The 18,117-nt window shown below is 46.8% G+C and overlaps 2 protein-coding genes across 3 annotated transcripts; both read right to left on the bottom strand.

Annotated features, from left to right (window-relative positions):
- Positions 1 to 9,700: 9,700 nt before the first annotated feature.
- Positions 9,701 to 12,130, bottom strand: LOC147961312 (protein FAR1-RELATED SEQUENCE 5-like). Of its 2 annotated transcripts, XM_087536683.1 has the most exons (3): positions 9,980 to 12,130; positions 9,887 to 9,907; positions 9,701 to 9,832 (listed from the first exon to the last, which is right to left on the bottom strand). In XM_087536683.1, the coding sequence occupies exons 1-3, from the start codon at positions 12,128 to 12,130 to the stop codon at positions 9,701 to 9,703; spliced, it is 2,304 nt and encodes a 767-aa protein (XP_087392809.1). The 2 variants fall into 2 exon arrangements, with proteins under 2 accessions (XP_087392809.1, XP_087392808.1); XM_087536682.1 differs by having other exon boundaries at positions 9,701 to 9,907.
- A 1,254-nt stretch (positions 12,131 to 13,384) lies between these two features.
- Positions 13,385 to 17,576, bottom strand: LOC125521634 (protein RGF1 INDUCIBLE TRANSCRIPTION FACTOR 1). The gene is made up of 4 exons (XM_048686696.2): positions 17,150 to 17,576; positions 14,733 to 14,807; positions 14,451 to 14,591; positions 13,385 to 14,329 (listed from the first exon to the last, which is right to left on the bottom strand). Exons 1-4 carry the CDS (start codon positions 17,318 to 17,320, stop codon positions 13,928 to 13,930), a joined length of 789 nt encoding a protein of 262 aa, XP_048542653.1. The 5' UTR covers positions 17,321 to 17,576; the 3' UTR covers positions 13,385 to 13,927.
- Positions 17,577 to 18,117: the final 541 nt, after the last annotated feature.

An 18,117-nucleotide genomic window follows, 5' to 3' on the forward strand; every position in this document is an offset into this window, starting at 1 on the left:
GCAACCATGATCCCCCACCGGAAGCAAACACCTACAAGAGATCAATGCTTGGTTTTAGGTACCCATTTTGTAATGGGTCCTTTGATGTTAGTGATAAGGGTCTTGGGAACCCAAATAGACCATTCAATGTACTCATAAGGAGAACCAACAAATTTAGCATAAACATGCCCATCACTAGCACAGCATAGCACATAGGAAGGGTTAAAGTCGCCGGCTTTGTTGGAAGGGGTGGCATTGCTCTTGACACCACCATCCTTCACATTGTTCTTCTTCTCCTTAGAGGCACCCTCTCCCTCTTTGACAAAAGTTTGCATGAGAGGAGGAGGTCATTTGGCCTTGTCATTCTTCTTCTTGTTCTTGGACTTGTGTGCGAACCCAATCCCTTCCTTGGCCACAACTTCCTTTTGATTGCTCAAAAGGTCGTTGAGGTTCTTCTCACCTTGTATGCACGATACAAGGCATTTCTCAAGTTTCTCCTTCAACTTTGCATTCTCCTCAATAAGATGCACATGCTCACAACAAGGGTTAGTAGCATTTGCATTATCAATTAAGAGCATATGAGGAAAAGTGGCTTTCTCCTTGGTTAGCTTCACTTGGAGTTGATCATGAGACTCTTTAATACTAGCATGAGTACCCTTCAAGGCCTTGTGAGCCTTGTCAAGTATATCAAACTCCTCCTTGAGTCTAGCAAGATCAACCCCAAGTTTGGCTTTCTCGGAATTTAGCACACGAGATACAACAAGAGCATGATCAAGATCTTTCTTCAATTTAGCATGGTGATCGTTGTGTGACTCATCAAGAGCCAAACGACTACCTCGCTCTTCCTCAAGAGCATCAGAGAGATCCAATATCTCATCGGCATAGTCACAACTATGCCCCTCCATCTTAGAGATGGTGTCTTCGTGAGCCTCGATCATGTCATTGGCTTCACCAAGTAGTTCCAAGAGAGCAATGAAGTGCTTCTTGCATTTACCCTTGAGCTTACTCATAAAGGACTCAAATTCATTCTCCTCGACATTAGACCCCGCACTTTCATCAATGCAATCCGTCAAAGAAGGATGAGTAATGATGGTAGTTTTGATGTTGGGGGTTACCTTGTTGGTGGCTTTAGCCATGAGGCACTTGGCGGTGATGTTCTCATTGGGTGAGTCGAAGAGGGACACCCGTGGATTTGTCGCGATGGGCACGGAGGCCATGGCAACCGGCTCACCGTCTTCATCCTCATTGTACTCTTCTTGTGCCACCAATCCCTTGGGAGGAGTCTTCTTGGTGAAGTTGTTCTTGTTGGTGAAAGACTTGGCCTCGTCCTTCCGGATGAGCTTGCCAGCATTGTATTCCCTCTTCTCATTGGGGCACTCCGCAACAAAGTGGCTCACATTGCCACAATTATAGCAAGTCCTCACACGTTGCCTGCTCTTGGCGTCACTTGAGTTGCTCTTGTTCAAGTTGGGCCTTGAGTTCTTCTTGCTCCAAAATTGTCTTGAAGAGAGAGCCATGTGCTCATGATAATCATATTTTGTATCCTCGGGGTTGCTCTCCTCTTCTTCCTCTTCCTCCTCTTCTTCTACACTAGCCTTGGCTCTCAATGCAAGGTTGGGGTTCTTTGCTCCGCATTGTCGGTGGTCTTGTCCAAGATACTAATTGCCACAAACTCATCCAACACTTCACTTGAGGACAAGGTGTGGAAGTCCAGCCTTTGACAGATGACGGAGGACATGGCCTTATGGTAAGGCATCATGGCTTTGAGAAACTTCCGCTCGATCCAATTGTCATTGGTATCCTTGCTCCCATGATCTCGGAGTGAGACCGCGAGTGTGGTTAGTCTCCGGTAGATCTCACGAGGTTCTTCACCTTCATTCATAGCAAATTCATCGGTTTCATCTTGCACCACTTAATAGTTGGAGCTTTGAATGCTTGCGCTTCCCTTGTAAAGGGAAGCAACATGGTGCCATGCTTCCTTTGCCACGGTGAATGGTCGGAGATGCGCAATATCTTCGGGAGGGATTTCATCTTGGATGATGAAGAGAGCATTCTCGTTGAATTGATGATCCCGACTTCTCTAGGGGTGAAGTTGCTTGAGTCATGCGGATAGAAACGTTGCTCAATGATTCTCCAAAGGCTAGTATTAACATGATTTAAATGACGTTTAAAGCGATAGACCCAAGCGTCAAAATCCTCATTTTTCACAATCTTAGGAGGAGAACCGACATGATTTAAATGAGTGGAGGGAATCGGTCCTCCATAGGTAAGTGGAGGTTCCACATGGCAAAGATGCCACTACCAATTCTACGACTAGAAGAAGGAACTTTATCACTAGTAGCTTCCCCCTTGTCGGAGTTAGCATCCGTCACCTTGTTAGTGGGATCAACCACTTCCAACGGTGTGGTGGATAATTTGAGACCATCAAGAAAGTTCTTGTGCATGCCTTTGACCTCGGCCGTCATGGAGGTTTTCAATGTGTCCAAAGCCACATTGAACTCCTCATGTGAGACCGGGGTTCCCCCATCGGTCGTAGACGAGGATGGAATCACACCGGGGTGCTCCTCCTCACCGTCTACGGTGTCAATCATACTCTTCGGACGGCAAAGTCCTTAATAAAGAGACGAGGCTCTGATACCAATTGAAAGGATCGATATAGTTGACTAGAGGGGAAGGTGAATATGCAACTAACAATTTTTAGCATTTATTTACCAATTTAAACTTTAAAGTAGGTTGTCTAGATATGCAACTAGGTGAGCAACCTATATGATGCAACAACAATAAGTACACAAGCAAGCAAGGGATGTAACACAAGATAAGCTTGCATGAGTAAAGGGATGAGATAACCAAGAGTGGAGCCGGTGAAGACGAGGATGTGTTACCGAAGTTCCTTCCCTTTGAGAGGAAGTACGTCTTCGTTGGAGCGGTGTGGAGGCACAATGCTCCCCAAGAAGCCACTAGGGCCGCCGTATTCTCCTCACGCCCTCACACAATGCGAGATGCCGTGATTCCACTATTGGTGCCCTTGAAGGCGGCGACCGAAGATTTACAAACAAGGTTGGGGCAATCTCCACAATTTAATTGGAGGCTCCCAACAACACCACGAAGCTTCACCACAATGGAGTATGGCTCCGCGATGACCTCAACCGTCTAGGGTGCTCAAACACCCAAGAGTAACATGATTCGTGAGGGATTAGTGGGGGAATCAAATTTCTCTTGGTGGATGTGAAGATCGGGTCCTTCTCAACCAATCCCTAAGAAATCAACAAGTTTGATTGTCTAGGGAGAGAGATCGGGCGAAAATGGACCTTAGAGCAACAATGGAGCTTGGGGGTGAAAGAGGTGGTCAACTCGGAGAAGAAGACTCCCCTTTTATAGCTGAAGAACAAATCCAACCGTTATCCACCAACTCAGCCTGCGACGCACGATACTACCGCACCAGAGACGTGGTACTACCACCAGGGTCCGCAGTACTACCGCAAGGCACTGCGGTACTACCACTGGCGCAACAATAGCTCAACCAGCCCTGATGCGTTGAAGCAAAGGGCGGTAGAACCGCTGGCGTGGTACTACCGCTCCCCCTTGCGGTACTACCGCAAGGCAGGGATGGTCTAGATTGGGAAGGCACGGACATATAAAATACATTCATGGAAACTTCCGCTGAGTTTCGATCTATGCAAAAATCCAACACGGTACTACCGCAAGCCAGGAGCGGTACTATCGCGTAGGGCGCGGATGTAAAAAATTACATCCGCCCCTACTTCTGCTCATGCTGCTGAGCCTGGTCTGAGGCCACGGTACTACCGCGTCCAAGAAGCGGTACTACCGTGAGCACCTACGGTACTACCGCGCCCAAGGCCGGTACTACCGCAGGGGCCTGCGGGACTACCGCTCTGAGGAGCAGTACTACCGCATGCCCAGTTCAGCAACACTAGAAGTCCTTCATTTTGTAGAGATACAGATAAACGGAGGATGCTCCAAAGAGCCAAAGGAAAGGTGGTGCAAAAGGAATAGACGTGTACGTGTTGATTCCACCTAAACCTTTCCAACGCGGACCCCCTCTTAATAGTACGGCTTTCCTACGACTCAAATCCACCAAAAAGAAACGTAGAGAAACACTGTCTTCAATAGTCTTCGAGGGGCACCAAATCGTCTTGTGCCTAGACATGATATATCTGAAAATGCTCAATGCACATGATTAGTCCACAAACGCATTGTCATCAATCACCAAAACTACTAAGGGATAAATATGCCCTTACAAAAATTCCATTTGTTTTTTTTCATATTCCTTCTGAAAATCTATTTTAAAACGCAGGGCACTTTGTTTCTGATGATGGATAGAGTCCAGGTCTTCATGCAAGACCACAACACCCTCCATGATGTCCCTACCCTTAATGAAAGAAGTTTGAGTTTGGGAAAGGATGGGATGAACCACTTTACTAAGTTTGTTCATCTGAACTTTAGTAGTAATTTTAAAGCTCATATTAAGCAGACATATTAGTCAAAATTTCTGGGTTTGCTTAACATGTTTGGTCTTAGGAAAAAAGTGACTATACCATAGTTGAAATATCCAGAACCCCTCTGTGGAAATCATATAACAGACCCTTTAAATCCCATTTAATAACATCCCCAAAATGTTGATAGAAATCTAGAGGTAAACCATCAGGTATTGGGCTCCTATTCTTTTCCATTTGGGAGACCACAGTCTGCAATTCTTCCACGGTGAAACGTTCTAGTTATTTATCAGCATCTCCATTGGAAATTTTCTTAGCTTCCTGAATATTTAAAGAAAATTTTGACTCGCCGGCACGTCCAAAAAGCTTCTTGTAAAAATTAGCAATGCAATTGAGTACATCACTTTAACCCTCAATCACCCCTTCCTCTTGTTCCAAAGAAACAATTCTATTTTTCTTCTCCTGCCATTAACTTTGGCATGATGCTATCGATCTAGTGTTATTATCTCCCTCTTTAATCTCCTCTTCCTTGTATCTCTGCAGCCACTTCAATTTTTCTTGGTTCTGGATCATACCAAACTGATCTCTAAGATCTTTTTGCTCAGTTCTATCTTGAGTAGTTAAGCCATTAATTTTTGCATTTTTATCAATAACATCTTACTTGGCAAGAATTTCATTTTTTTTGTACCACACATCTGCATTTTTGTTCCAACCTCTTACTTTTCTTCTCAAAACTATTAACGTTTGTTACCACTTCTCTATATTATATCCTTCCTAATTATTAGTCCAGATGTTAGTGCCAGGATCTTTAAAGACATCCCTTAAAATCCAAGAGTTCTCAAATCTAAAAATGGGATGAGAGATACGATGAGATCCAGTGTATAAAATCTGGGGAGTGTAATCATCCACCTCCCTCTCTGGAGCCTGTAGGAAAGACAATGGGTAATAACCTTCCAATTCAGGGCAAGTCAACACTACATCTAACTAAGTAGGATCAATGAGGTTATTAGCCAAGTGAATTTTCTACCATTTAGAGATACTTTCAAGCGAGGATGTTCAATTATAAACTAAAAATAAAACTCCAATGATCGGTTTCATTGGTTTTTCTCAGAGCATTTTCTAATGATATTAGAATCAAGACCCGCCACACATGGCAGGGGATTGTCTTGGTATATTCTTGATAAGCCTGCTAGGGAAGCAACTTTACCATCTAAGTAAGCATCTGCATAAAGAGAAATTAGATTCCCATAAAATTTAGCAATCTCGTCAAAATAAGAACCTTATCAAAATAAAAAAGTTCACACTTTAACCCTGAAGTTGTCATTCGGTTTAAGAACCAACCCCAAAGTACAAACCTAGTTGAAACACACCACAAACTAATGACCTAGCTCATGAATCAACCCTGGAATCACCGCTCCCAACTCCAACTATGACTGATGAACGTCGGCGGTGCATCCCTACCATGCCCGAACCCGAGCCCTTTCCACCACAGCCACAACCCGAGCTCTCCTTGTCCATGAGCCCACAACTCCAGCGAACTACTTAGTCTACAAGTGCAGCTCATCTCCTCATCCCAGTCTGGATCCTGTAGGCTCGAGTTCCCCCATCCATCCCCGTCGAGCCATGTGGGAATGGGATGGATGGATCCCATGCTGATGCAACGTAAGGGTTGGGGGCGAACCCCATGTGCAATTGGGAGACGAAGCAGGGCGGGTGGCAACTGCTCATTAAGGGTGCAGATTATCAGAGAAGGGGGTAAAAGGAGAAGCGGACGACACAGAGCCGAGGGTGGGTAGAAAAAATTGCGTAGCGATGGTGACCTGCAGGACGCGAGCCATTGCAGAACAGGCATCGCCTTCCCTAGTGTGCTCAGACAGTGAACCAACCTGGGGGAGGGGGAGAGAGAGGAGGTTTATGGGATGGTCTAGATGTCAGCAGCGGCAAGATCACCGTTGATGCTAGGCTTTCTGGCAGTCGGCGACACGTCTCCCTCAGTCAGGAGAGGTGGGGAACATGTGAATTCGCACAATTTGGGCTGGTGAGTGGCCACGTGATTCACGGTCGGTGGTGGGAGGAGTGCAGCTTCGCGCCATCGGTCATTCTGGTGGTGTGTGGCATCATGTTATGGCACCGCGATGGGGGTGCGGTGGTGCGAGAGAAATGTGGGGAACAAGATAGAGGCGGTAACAACCGCCTTAGATGGTCAAAAGTGAGTCCAGGATTGATTCCTGAGCCGATTGTTAGTTTGGGTTGTGTTTCGAATGGTTTTGTAGCTTGGGGTTGATTCTTAAACCAAGTGGCAACCTCAAAGTTGTAATGTGGACTTTTCTCATCAAAATACATACCAATTTCAACTTGAGTCACGATAAAGTTGTCGCCATTCACCCCCACTAGAATTCCTCCCGATTTGCCTCTCGGAGGAGAACAATTCAAAACAATTTTTCTACCTCCTCACAAATTATGTAGTTCATTATTAGTATAATTAGGTTTATTAGTTTCCTGCAAACCAATAAAATCCTCTCTTTTTTACAAAATCAACTCTCTGGCAAACCGTCTTATAATGTCTTGCCCAATCCCCCTTACATTCCAAAACACGCCTACCATTTTCAATATTAAAAATATTATTAGCTCTTTTTTCTCTTTAACTTCACCAATGGGGAGAGTGTGCTTCACACAGCCAATGGCTAGTGAGCTACCCTCCTTTTTTACTTTCACTAGATTTTCTAGAATGTTTGTAGTTATCTTCTTCAATTCCGGCATCTGAATGATAATTGTCAGAACATAGCTCAGAAATATCAGCATCTCCAGAGTCAATGGGAGCACGAGAGTTGGGTTCTTGAATATGTTTCTCATTAACTATATTTTGGATATAAAAATCTTTCCCGACTAGCTCCATTTTCTCAATAATTTCCAGATTATAATCAACCATTTCAGTTGAACAACCAAGGTCAAATACCCACCATATCACACATATGTAAAAGAGAAGATTTATCATTATTAGGAGGGTTACTAGAAAGGTTGGCACTATCATTCTTATCAACAGCTCTCTTTTTAGCCAAATCTTCAATTCTGACATCATCCGCATCCTTAAGCCTTGGACATCTTCTAGGAGGCCCTCCAACTTCCTTTCATGAAACTTCGCCACCCTGACTGCTTCCAACTTTGAGCATTTTAGTTCCAAAAGAGCCTGATTACCATTGTCCATTGTAGTCCACATGTTCCACATAAGAATCACTGTCTTTACCTTTATTTTGGCTATTGTCCATTTCCATATCCTCATCCACTGAATCTACTAATTCAGTGGATCTCTGACTTCCCTTTGCTCAATTCTCTGAATTAATTCCTCTACTTTTTTTTGCTATATATTGACCATCAGCTCAAACTTCTTTTTGTCAGTTTCCAACTCTACCATTTCGTGGTGATATGACTTCGTTGGTGGTATGAAATATCGGAGCTTTGAAAAAGGCTAGGAATTCAGATTTTGGAGCTTCAAGTTTTTTTCCCTTTTGTCCTGAACTCCCCTGATGTTCTCTTATCACCATGAAATTTTAAACGCACCTAGAAAATTTGGGCTTCCTTGATACCAAAATTTGAAGATCACTATATTTTACTTGGATTTTTTAGAATTTACTCGGAAGGGTATTAGCTTGGGGCCTGCCATCAATTATCGTTGTTGGCAATGGAGTTTTCCCAGGAATAGAAAATGAGCACTAGTACCTCCATCTGTGTTTATTAATCTTCATTGTATTTTGGGTCAAAGTTTGGCCACATATTTCATATTTATGCAAAATGTTGGTGCATGTCACCAAATATTACATTGTTGGATTCGTATTTGAATGTACTGTTCAAGTATGTTATTATTTTTACATACAACTTATACTTTATTAATTAAAATTATGGTCAAAATATTACCTCCAAAATTCACGGGGATTAAGAAACCAGGATGGCGGTAGCAGTAGAGTAGCTGTTTGAGCCCGGCGAAAGTTTTCTGCTCGTTGGCATGGGTTTGCACTGGAGAGGCATGGTACGGAGGGGAGGGATGAGAGGCGAGAGATGGATCTGGGAAACCGACACTTCTCTAGTCCCCAGGAAGCACTGCTTTCGGCCAGTCAGAAAGGTGATACAACAGCTGGCAACCTTGGAGGAGCTGCCCAATGTATGTAGCATGTGCTCCACTGTACGCTACGAGCAGCTCAACGTATGCGACCTCACAACGCATCCTGGACACATAAAATCAACCACACAGTACAAGTCCATCTCTCCCGCTCTGTGATATCTTTGTCTCCATCGTCAAGGACCCGGGCGCTTCCAGGGCGGGGGGGCCTCTTTTCTCCAACGTACGTAGCACGATTGGGACTACTACTTCCTGGGACTGAGATCCAGTGACTTGCCTCTTATCTAGCAAGTCACGTTGTAACTGGCTCCCTCTTATCAGCCCTTCAAACAACATCTAACGGACAGCAGTGACCCGAAGCAAAAGAGGCCTGGACATCCATCCAACACAGCTAAACAAAGAAAATGCTTCAGCCTTGGTCATTCAGTCATTAGATAATACAATCAACAGTTTTCATTCAGCTAACAATACGAATGTAACAGTACTAACAGCTTATATATGTACTGAATAAAAGAATATGGCAAAGATAAGATAACAGTTTTTTTTCAGAGATAAGCTACAGTTCCTTTTTTGCAGAGAATGAATCAGAAAGTTAGTAGAGATAAGCTACAGTTTTTGTAGAAATAAACTACAGCTTTTTTCAGAGAATGAATCTACTTAGAAGAGAGAATATGTTAGTACAGAAATAAGAAGAGATAAGCTACAGCTTTCACCTTGTGTACTTCTCACTCCCACACAGTACAGAAATTAGCAAAGATAACCTACAGTTTTTCTTTCACCTAGTGTACTTCTCACTCTCACATAGTACAGAAATTAACGAAGCTTAGCAGAGATAAACAATATGTGACTACTGTCCAGAAATTAGCATAGATAAGCTACATTTTTTGCAGAAAATTGAAGAGCAATAGTAAGCAATATTGCCATCCTTCCATACAACACACCTTTCTTCAGATGTCTTAATAGACAACAAGCCACTTGTCATTGAAATTCATAAGATCTTGTACAATTTCGGAACCAAGTGGTACCACTGAAACAATGATCCAAGGGTAGAAATTGGCCATTTCACTTGTACAATTAGGCCACAAAATACTATGGTTAGCCCCAAAATAATATAGTTAACCATGTCCAAAATACGATCTAACGAACTTGCATGCTAGAACATATCAGCATCATCACAAGGTGTAGCCGACAAGACCTGCTGGGTGAAACTGATGATGCCATTCCATTCTTGAAGCTCCAAATCTGTTCCTTTGTTGTTTTCATACCTCTTCACTTGTACTTGAGGCTGCACACCATCCTTTTTATTTGGAGCTTCTCCTTCCTTTTTCTTTTGTTGGACACCATCCTTTTTCTTTTGTTGCTGCCAATGAAAAGTATACTAATTAGTTTACAAATGAACAACACAACATAGCATGTACCGTTGGCAACATACCTTTGCTCCTTTTGTTGTTGGTGCAGTAGCTTTACTTGATTTGTGCTTCCTCTTGAGTAACTTATCGAGCCAAGTTTGTTTTCTCCTTAAGTTTGATGATTGAACCTCTTTTTTCTTCAGCCGTGCAGAACTAAGTATTTTCTGCACTTTTGGGTCAACATTTTCTTTGTCTTTATATGGTTCACTCATAGCACTAGTGGCTGCATTGAGTAAATCCTCTATGTGTGGAGCAACACCATCAAGTGCACTTTCCAGTAGCATACAACATTCCGGAGAGTTGGCTGATTTATGTGCCATATTGTGAAACTTATAAGACAGGTCCTTGTATCGAAGTTGAGCTTCCAATTTTGGATTTTCTATCACGTTCCTTCCTTGCCTATCTTGTATACTTTCATTGCGCGCTTCTCTAGTCCATCTCTTTAGAATATAATGCTTTGGCAACGTCTTTATATTCATCAAGTCAAGAACTTTTAGACCATGTCCACACAATATCACTGTCCTATTGAACATTGCACAACTACAAGAAACCGTTTGAGTCAAAGGATCACCTACAACTATGCGCTCCTCCTCAAACTCTAAATCACCGTGCAAACTCCCAATGGCAACAGCAAATTTGTTATTTCCATCCAATACTCTACAACATGCAGCCATGGATCTTTCATACTCACCTTGGAAAGCTTCAAAAATAATTGGAGTGTACACTTTGCTTGCTTGCACCAACATAGGGGTGCACATCTTAATTCTTGGCAACTTCTTCCTCGCCTCAAATTCCGAATCCAATTCCTTTGTTCTTTCGACTTCCACTGTCCTCTCAAAATGCATCAAGAATCGAACAATATGAAAATCTGATTTCAAATGATTCTTCAACGCATTGTTGAAGCTCTCACTTAATTGTGTACTTCTCACTCCCAAACTAAATACATCTCTCATATAACATTCAGCCCATTTTTCTTTCACCTTGTAGATACTATCCAACCAAGTTTGCTTATGCACTTTTAGCCTCATATTGTCAAACGCTTCTTGAAACGCTGCCTTGTCCTCATAGCCATACATACAAGCACTAAAATCAGTGAGAATATGAGACTCTTCTTCTTCTTCTTCCACTTCATCTCTCTCTTCAACTTCATCTTCCTCTTCGCCCTTCACTCGAGATAAATGTTTGCAAGCATTTTGCATTATGTGGAAGGTGCACAATCCATGATATGATTCCGTGAAGACTCTCTCTATGGCTTTCCCCATTGCTATATCTTGATCTGTATAAATAGTCTTAGGTTGCCTTCCATTGTGCGCGGCTAGAAATGTCTCGAAGAGCCATATAAATGAGTCACGTGTTTCATCAAACATCAATGCAGCACCAAAAATGGTTGTTTCTCTAAACTGGTTGAGCCTAAGAAAAATACCAAATGGCCTATACTCTTTGTTTGTGCCAAATGTGGTGTCAAATGTGACAACATCACCAAAGTGTGCATAGTCAAGTAGCATTTTAGCATCAACCCAGAATATGTTGGCTATATTCTCCTCACAATCCAACTGCAAAGCATATTGGAATGATGGATTCTCGGCTATTTTGTCATGGAAAAACTTCAACATACTACCGGCTTGCCCATAAGCCAACTCTCTCTGCCGCTTGCTTCGCAAATGATTCTTTTGGTCACGGCAAGTGTAACCAAGGTTCAGCGGCCCACCAACTTTACGACAAGCAAACTCATGTGAAGCTTTTGGCATAATTCCAGAATCATCAGCTGTTTCTATCTCGAAGGCTTGTTGTTCTGAAATCTTCCTTTGTGATGCCAACAAGTGGCGGGTTTGTGGCAATTGAAGGTAGTGGTTGTGTTCCAGCTCTACGTCGGTAACTTCATAATTTTCTGCAGCTCGATCCAATCTAATAACCATCTGAACTCTACAGTTAGTTCTTGTTTCAGCTCTGAAACGTTTTGGCTCACGATCAGTTTGCCCTTTCCGTCTAATGCCCTCATTGGAACAAACAAATCTGCATGAAGTCGCCTTTCCATCAAATTTGCTTTTGTTGGTGCATCTTTTCCTCACACCAAAACCTATGTGACCCCCATATTCTAGCCAAAACACCCAAGCCTCATGTGAATCTCTGAATCTCATACCAACTTGAGGTGTCCTTTTGCTAATTTCTGTCATTGCACAAACCAAATTCTGCCAAAATTCAAGAATACATGTACAATTAGTGGCGGACCGATCTGGTGACTAAACAATGCAGAAGACAACCACATGTGCAAAAAAAATGGTTGTTATTCACAGTACATATACAGGATTTGGTTGTTATGCAGAATACATGTCAATTTTCATCGGAGAAATTTAAAAGCTACTTCACATTGCTACTTGTAAATTTCCATCAATACATAATTTAGATATGCTACTTGCCAATGTCAATTTCCATGCTTTCACGGTACTTGTCATTGAAATTCAAAACAATACACAGTACATGTCAATTTCCATCAGTATAATTCAAAAACTACTTGTCATTGCAGAGAAGCATCAAACAATATTTACATGCTTTCACTGTACAGTTTTATTCAGATCTTATATTAAGAGATAACAAGCACAGTACTGAATTTCAATGAAAAAAATTCTTAGTACAGTTCAATTTAAGGGAATCTACTCAAATCCACTATCTGCACAATCGGTGGCGCTCCAGAAGAACCACGCTGTCGGGGAATTGCTGGTGGGAGGAGATGGGATTGGGGTAGGGTCGCCTCACTCACCTGGTAGCTAGAGGGCCGGCGTCGGGGAGGGGCGGGCGGGTCCGAGCGAGGAGGTCGGCCGGCGCAGCTGGTCTACGGCGGCGCTCCTCCCTGGCCTGCGCGGGCGGCACTCCTCCTCAATCTGCGGCGGCGCTCCTCCTCGATCTACGACGCTCCTCCTTCCCGGCCCGCGCGGCGCTTGCAGCAGCAGCTTCCCGACCTGTCGGGGCACTCCTCCCTGGCCCTCACGGCCGCGCGGCGCTGCCTACCCTCCGCGGCGACGGCGCTCGGCTGCTCCGAGCCGGCTCTTCGTGCCAAAGCCGTCCTTGTCCTCCTTTTCCCCGTCACAAACCCGTGCTGGATGGGTGCCTGGACATAAGTGTGAGCCTTTTTTGCTTTCCTTCATTGCTATCCCTTGGATGTGGTTTCAACGGCAGATGATTGGGGGCCAGTTACAACGTGACTTGCTGAAGACAAGTCACTGGATCTCAGTCCCTACTTCCCGGGGAGGCTCCCTGGCCGGCCAAAGGACACGCACAAACAGGAAGCTTGCATGGATATGCAGTGTAGACCGACCCAACCCATGCATGCATGCATTGCATGGATATGCAGTGTAGACCGACTCGAAATGATTCATAATAGACACGCAACGGAAGCAGCACAATCACTATCCACATGAACGCGTCGCAAGTTCACAACACAGCACTATTATTGATTGTTACATATATGTGGGGACAAATATATATGGTCATGGAAGTGTAAGCTGCACCTGCATGTGTGCGAGCAACCGTGACCCCGTTACATCAAGTACAAAATTGGTGGCCACGTAGACCTTCTGGCACACCCTGAATCGGGCGCCCCACCAGGCCGTGTGCGTGCCCACCTGGTCCTGTAACAGGGGGGAGTTGCAAGCAGGCTAATTAGCTTCTTCTCTCTGCTCTCTCTCTCTCTCTCTCTCTCTCTCTCTCTCTCTCTCTCTCCTCTCACTCTCAAGTCTCCTCAAAACACTGCCCTAAGATGATGGCCCTAGCAGCAAAGACCATCTCCCTCTCCCTCTCTCACCCACCCACCAACCAACACCTCTCTGTTTCTCTCTCTACATGGCTAATCATAGGATTACAATTAACGTACTACTAATAGTACTAGCTAATAGTAATCAACACACATATATAGGGGGGATGCTCGAACTGTACTAGGTAGCGATCCACGCACGCACGATCCATGCATGCGTTGATCAGGCGAACGGAGACCTGTGGGGCGCCCCCTTCCTCCTGTTGTTGAGGGACATGACGATCTGGGGGAAGAAGCCCCCTGATTTCTTCTTCCTCTGGACGGGGACGGGGACGTCGACGTCGACGCTGGCTGGCGCGTCGAAGCCGCGCGCGTTCCGGCTGCTGCCGCCGCTGCGGTAGCTGGAGCCGCCGCTGAAGCTGCCGCCGCCGTAGTGGTGCATCGGGTCCTCGAGGATGGAGTTCGGGGTGATCTGCCCGCCGGTGGCGCACCCGTCGTCCAGGAGGTCCGCCGACCCGCTGCCGACGCGGAGGTTCTCGAACCTTGGGAAGCAGGCCACGTCGGGCTCGCCCGACATGTAGAGGATGTTGGACAGGTCGCCGCCCTGCATCATGACATGATCCACCTGCATGCATGCACCGATATGCATCACTACTCAGCAGATAGATTATTTTGTTCTTAGCAACCTCGCGTCCATTTGCAAGTGAGGCGCCATGCAGCGTGTCGGGAATGGATAGAGTACGTACCTTGCAAGAGAGGCAGCAGAAGTGGAAAGGCTCCTGAAGAATCCTGTCGCAGGTCAAGCAGACGTTGCCGGAGCCCTTGAAGGGCCTGGACTGAGGCCTAGGCTTGAGAAAGATCACTTTTGCACTGTTGATGGTGTAGGGCTGCATGCAGAGCAAAGCATGAAAGTAGAAGATTACGCCACAACCTTCCACTAGGCGCTCATGTGTTGATGTTTGTTCTCTAAAACGAACAACCAGGTGTGCTTTTCTTCTAATTAAAAGGCGTGTGATCGATGGAATCACCTGAACAAAGGAGCAGTCGATGAGCTTCTCAAGATCGCCCAGGCGCACCACGTCGTTGTACACGTACCTCCGCACCTGTACACATTTCAAACCTCCCGTGTTACACAAAATGCAGCATGAGCAAAGTAACTTAGTGGAGAATCTTCCAAAAGCTGAGTAGTGAAAAGAGTGTCGTTCGGGTGCGTGAGTGTGAATTTACTGCTCCATGTGATGATGTAATAATGGCCTTCCGTCTGGATGCCAAAGGCAGGCAGGCTCGTGAGTGGTGACCGGTGAGCGAGCGAGCCAGCCACCAGTGGTAATAATTGCCGGGCGTTTGACCGGCGGCTCGTCGTCATCCCCATCGTGGGAGACCAAGGGCAGGCGTACGTACGTGCGTTCCATCGTGCAGCATGCAGCGGCCAAAAACACCAACACCAAAGAAATGACCATACCACCCCCTGCCCCAAGCTACTCTACTCCGGGGGAGCGGTAAAAAGCGAATCGCCGGCCACCGTTCGAAGCGGCCGCCCGGCGTCGTCGTCACTGTGGCGTCCCTGAGCGAGTGAACAGCGTCGTCGTCGAGGGCGGAACCATGCGTTTGGACGGTAGCGCGCAGGCAGGAGGCAACAGTGTCAAGGGCCTAGTTTGGCAACAGGGCAGGCCCTTTTACCATGCACACATATGGTAAAACTGCCTCCGCCGTGCCCGCTGCTCTTCTACCCCTGCTGCGACGCTTAACAAGATGATGTACTCCAGCAGCAGCTGCCTGCAAGGCACCACCACCGCTGCACAGACGGCGGGTGCAGAGTGGACTGGACGGCCGGCCGGCCGGCCGGCCGGCCGGCCGTCCATTTATTCACCAGCAGGCAGCAGCAGGGTAGATCACCGGGTGGAAAGGGTGTTTTGCTTTGCTATGCATGGCAAAACAATCCGGATAACCCAGCCCATTTGTAGGGCGATTTGGGTTTGGGTGGATGAGACGTGAGACCAACCTCTGCGCCGCATGGCTCGAAGGGGGAGCAACGGAAGTGACGAGACCGCCACAGTGGAACCACTGTTACCACCGTTAAAATGCAGGCCGGCCAGGGTTCTCAGGCTTTGTGTGTGTACACGACTAGCACTATACATGCAGCCCGTGTTGGCGAGAGAGGGAAATGGAGGGGAAAGGTGTCCGAGAAGATGCGCCTAGTCTATAGAGAGTGGGAGAGATGGGAGGGTGGGTCGCAGTAACTTTTTGCAGGTGGCTGGCGAGTGGGCGGAGGGAGGGGCAGCCACAGGGACAGGAATGGGTGCGCGGCTCGCATGCAGCAATTGCAACCGTGCAGAGTAATTATAAGACTATGCTTATTTCGGGGGTGGCGCCAAGCCAAGCCAATCCGCGGTGAAAAGTAAACGGACTGCTCACATATCTCTCTCTTTCTCTTCCACTAGACCTCTTTTTTCCTCTGTCCCAATCGTAAAACCTTTTTACCCTTTATCCACATAACTATAGTACACTCCCTGATGGAGCAAGAGCAAGAACATCTACTCCTACGTAGTAGGGTGAATTAGCTAGGAGAGGTGAAATTGGGCAAGCAGGCTAGCTGCGGTAAAATTGTGGTGGAACATGGGAGGGGTTTAGTACTACTACTTACAATGTTAATTAAACGAGGGGGAGGGGGAGGGGGAGGGGGCAGGGCACAAAGCACGACGAACCATGGCCTTGGGCTTGGCCTGGAGAAACGACAAGCAGAAGCCGAAAGACGAGCGCGGGCTCCGAAAAGGGAGCGCACGCTACGCGACTTGGGAACTCGGACACGCCGCAATTAAGCCCCAACCACACCAAATCTCCCTCTACTGTGCACGTACTAATTGGCATATGCTAGTTAATTAAGGCCCATCTATGCCCGAGAAGGGCTCGTGGCTCGTTTACTAGTACGTACTAGCTCTGTCGAGTAGATAAGGACAGCTTCTCTCCCGCACACTCCTAGTGGCAAATTAAGATACTGGTGTTGAACCTCCCCGTGTTTAGCCAGTCGTCCTAAATTGCTCCAGAGAGAACAGCTCTACTCCGAAAGGCTAACCATCCGATTAATTAGGCCAAACACGTACTAGTAAAAAGGAGAAGTTCCTCTTCCCTATCTCTATCTCTGTGTGGGTGCCACTTAATACTACCGGAATCTAAGCAAAGCAGGGAACCATGGCAACAAACGCACGGCCGCGCGCTTTGCACACGCACGCCGGGGACCAAAATCAGAGAGAATTCGCTAGTACGCCAACTATGGTCAAAATGGGCGAATCAAGAGCCCGAAACCACAGGCATGCATGCAGCACGTGATATGCTCCTGCCGCCGGCGAAGAATTACGACAAACCACTAGTAGATGAATTTGTCGGCGCAAGTCTCGATTTGAAGGCCGGGTGAGAGGGAGAGAGAGGGGAGGGGATGAAGAATCACCTGGATGAGCGGGTGGTGGCGGTGGGCGGGGGCGCAGTGCGGGCAGATGCTGGTGCGGCAGGCGAGGCAGAAGATGTTCTTCTCGTTCTTCTTGCGGCTCTCGTGCGCCGAGCACGCCACGAAGAAGGTCTCCTCCACCAGGCCCCCCACCCACCCAGGCCGCATCCCCATCCTCCCTTCCCTTCCGCCGCCCCCCAATTCCCTCCTCCTTGAGCTCTCTCTCTCTCTCTCTCTCGGCCACGCCCAGCAATTCTCTCGACAGAGAGGAGATCGAGCTCAGCCGTATCCCGTATGTATGTACAGATGTTGGTAGTGCTCGCAGGGAGAGGGAGAAGGAGAGTGATGTTCTCTAAATTGGAGTGAGCAGTCGATGGATGGCCGCCGTGTCTATATATAGCGAGAGGCCGAGTGGGAGGGGCTGGACTAGTAGACCATCTTCTTGTGGGTGGCTAATGGCGTCAAGGGGACATACGGCTACGGTGGTCAAAGGAACACCTGGCTGGGCGTCACGGTCCAAGTGTCGGGGACTGCTCCGCAACTCCCATAAACCCCCGGGTGTTCCTGCAAAAATCGCCTCATGAGTAATGCCGAGGAGCCAGGGCGCGGACTCTACCTGGACGTAGAGTGGTTCCTGCAAATTAAGAGCATCTCCAGCCTCGCTCTCAACAGGCGCCCAAAAAACGGCCCAGTCACGTCCTCAGGATGCCGAAAATTATCGATTCGGACCTTTTTTCCGCCCGCCGGTCACAGACCGAACCCGGCGCGCTGGGAAGCAGTTTGGGGCTCTGGCGCTAGGGAAAAGCACGCCTGGCTCACACCGACAGGGGAAAAGTCAAGTTTTCTTCCCCCGACTCGCCTCGCACCCCCGCGCCCTCGGCCACCACTAGCTATATTCCGGCGACGGCCGCCGCCCTACTCCGCTAGATAGCCATTCCCCGCCGGAAAATAGCAGCGCTTCGCCGCGGCAG

This window comes from Triticum urartu, chromosome 7A (genome assembly GCF_056163025.1).
Source record: "Triticum urartu cultivar PI428250 chromosome 7A, HENAU_Tu73, whole genome shotgun sequence".
Classification (NCBI taxonomy): domain Eukaryota; kingdom Viridiplantae; phylum Streptophyta; class Magnoliopsida; order Poales; family Poaceae; genus Triticum; species Triticum urartu.

Bases quoted from the DNA above. Each gene is read 5' to 3' on its own strand.
- LOC147961312 (XM_087536682.1), bottom strand. From the start codon at position 12,130: ATGACAGAAATTAGCAAAAGGACACCTCAAGTTGGTATGAGATTCAGA. The intron at 9,908-9,979 runs GTATGTTGCCAA...TTTCATTGGCAG, and splicing joins CAACAACAAAAGGAGCAAAG to CAACAAAAGAAAAAGGATGG.
- LOC125521634 (XM_048686696.2), bottom strand. From the start codon at position 17,320: ATGGGGATGCGGCCTGGGTGGGTGGGGGGCCTGGTGGAGGAGACCTTC. The intron at 14,808-17,149 runs GTGATTCTTCAT...AAATGTGTACAG, and splicing joins GCCACCACCCGCTCATCCAG to GTGCGGAGGTACGTGTACAA. The intron at 14,330-14,450 runs GTACGTACTCTA...GCATGCATGCAG, and splicing joins TCTGCTGCCTCTCTTGCAAG to GTGGATCATGTCATGATGCA.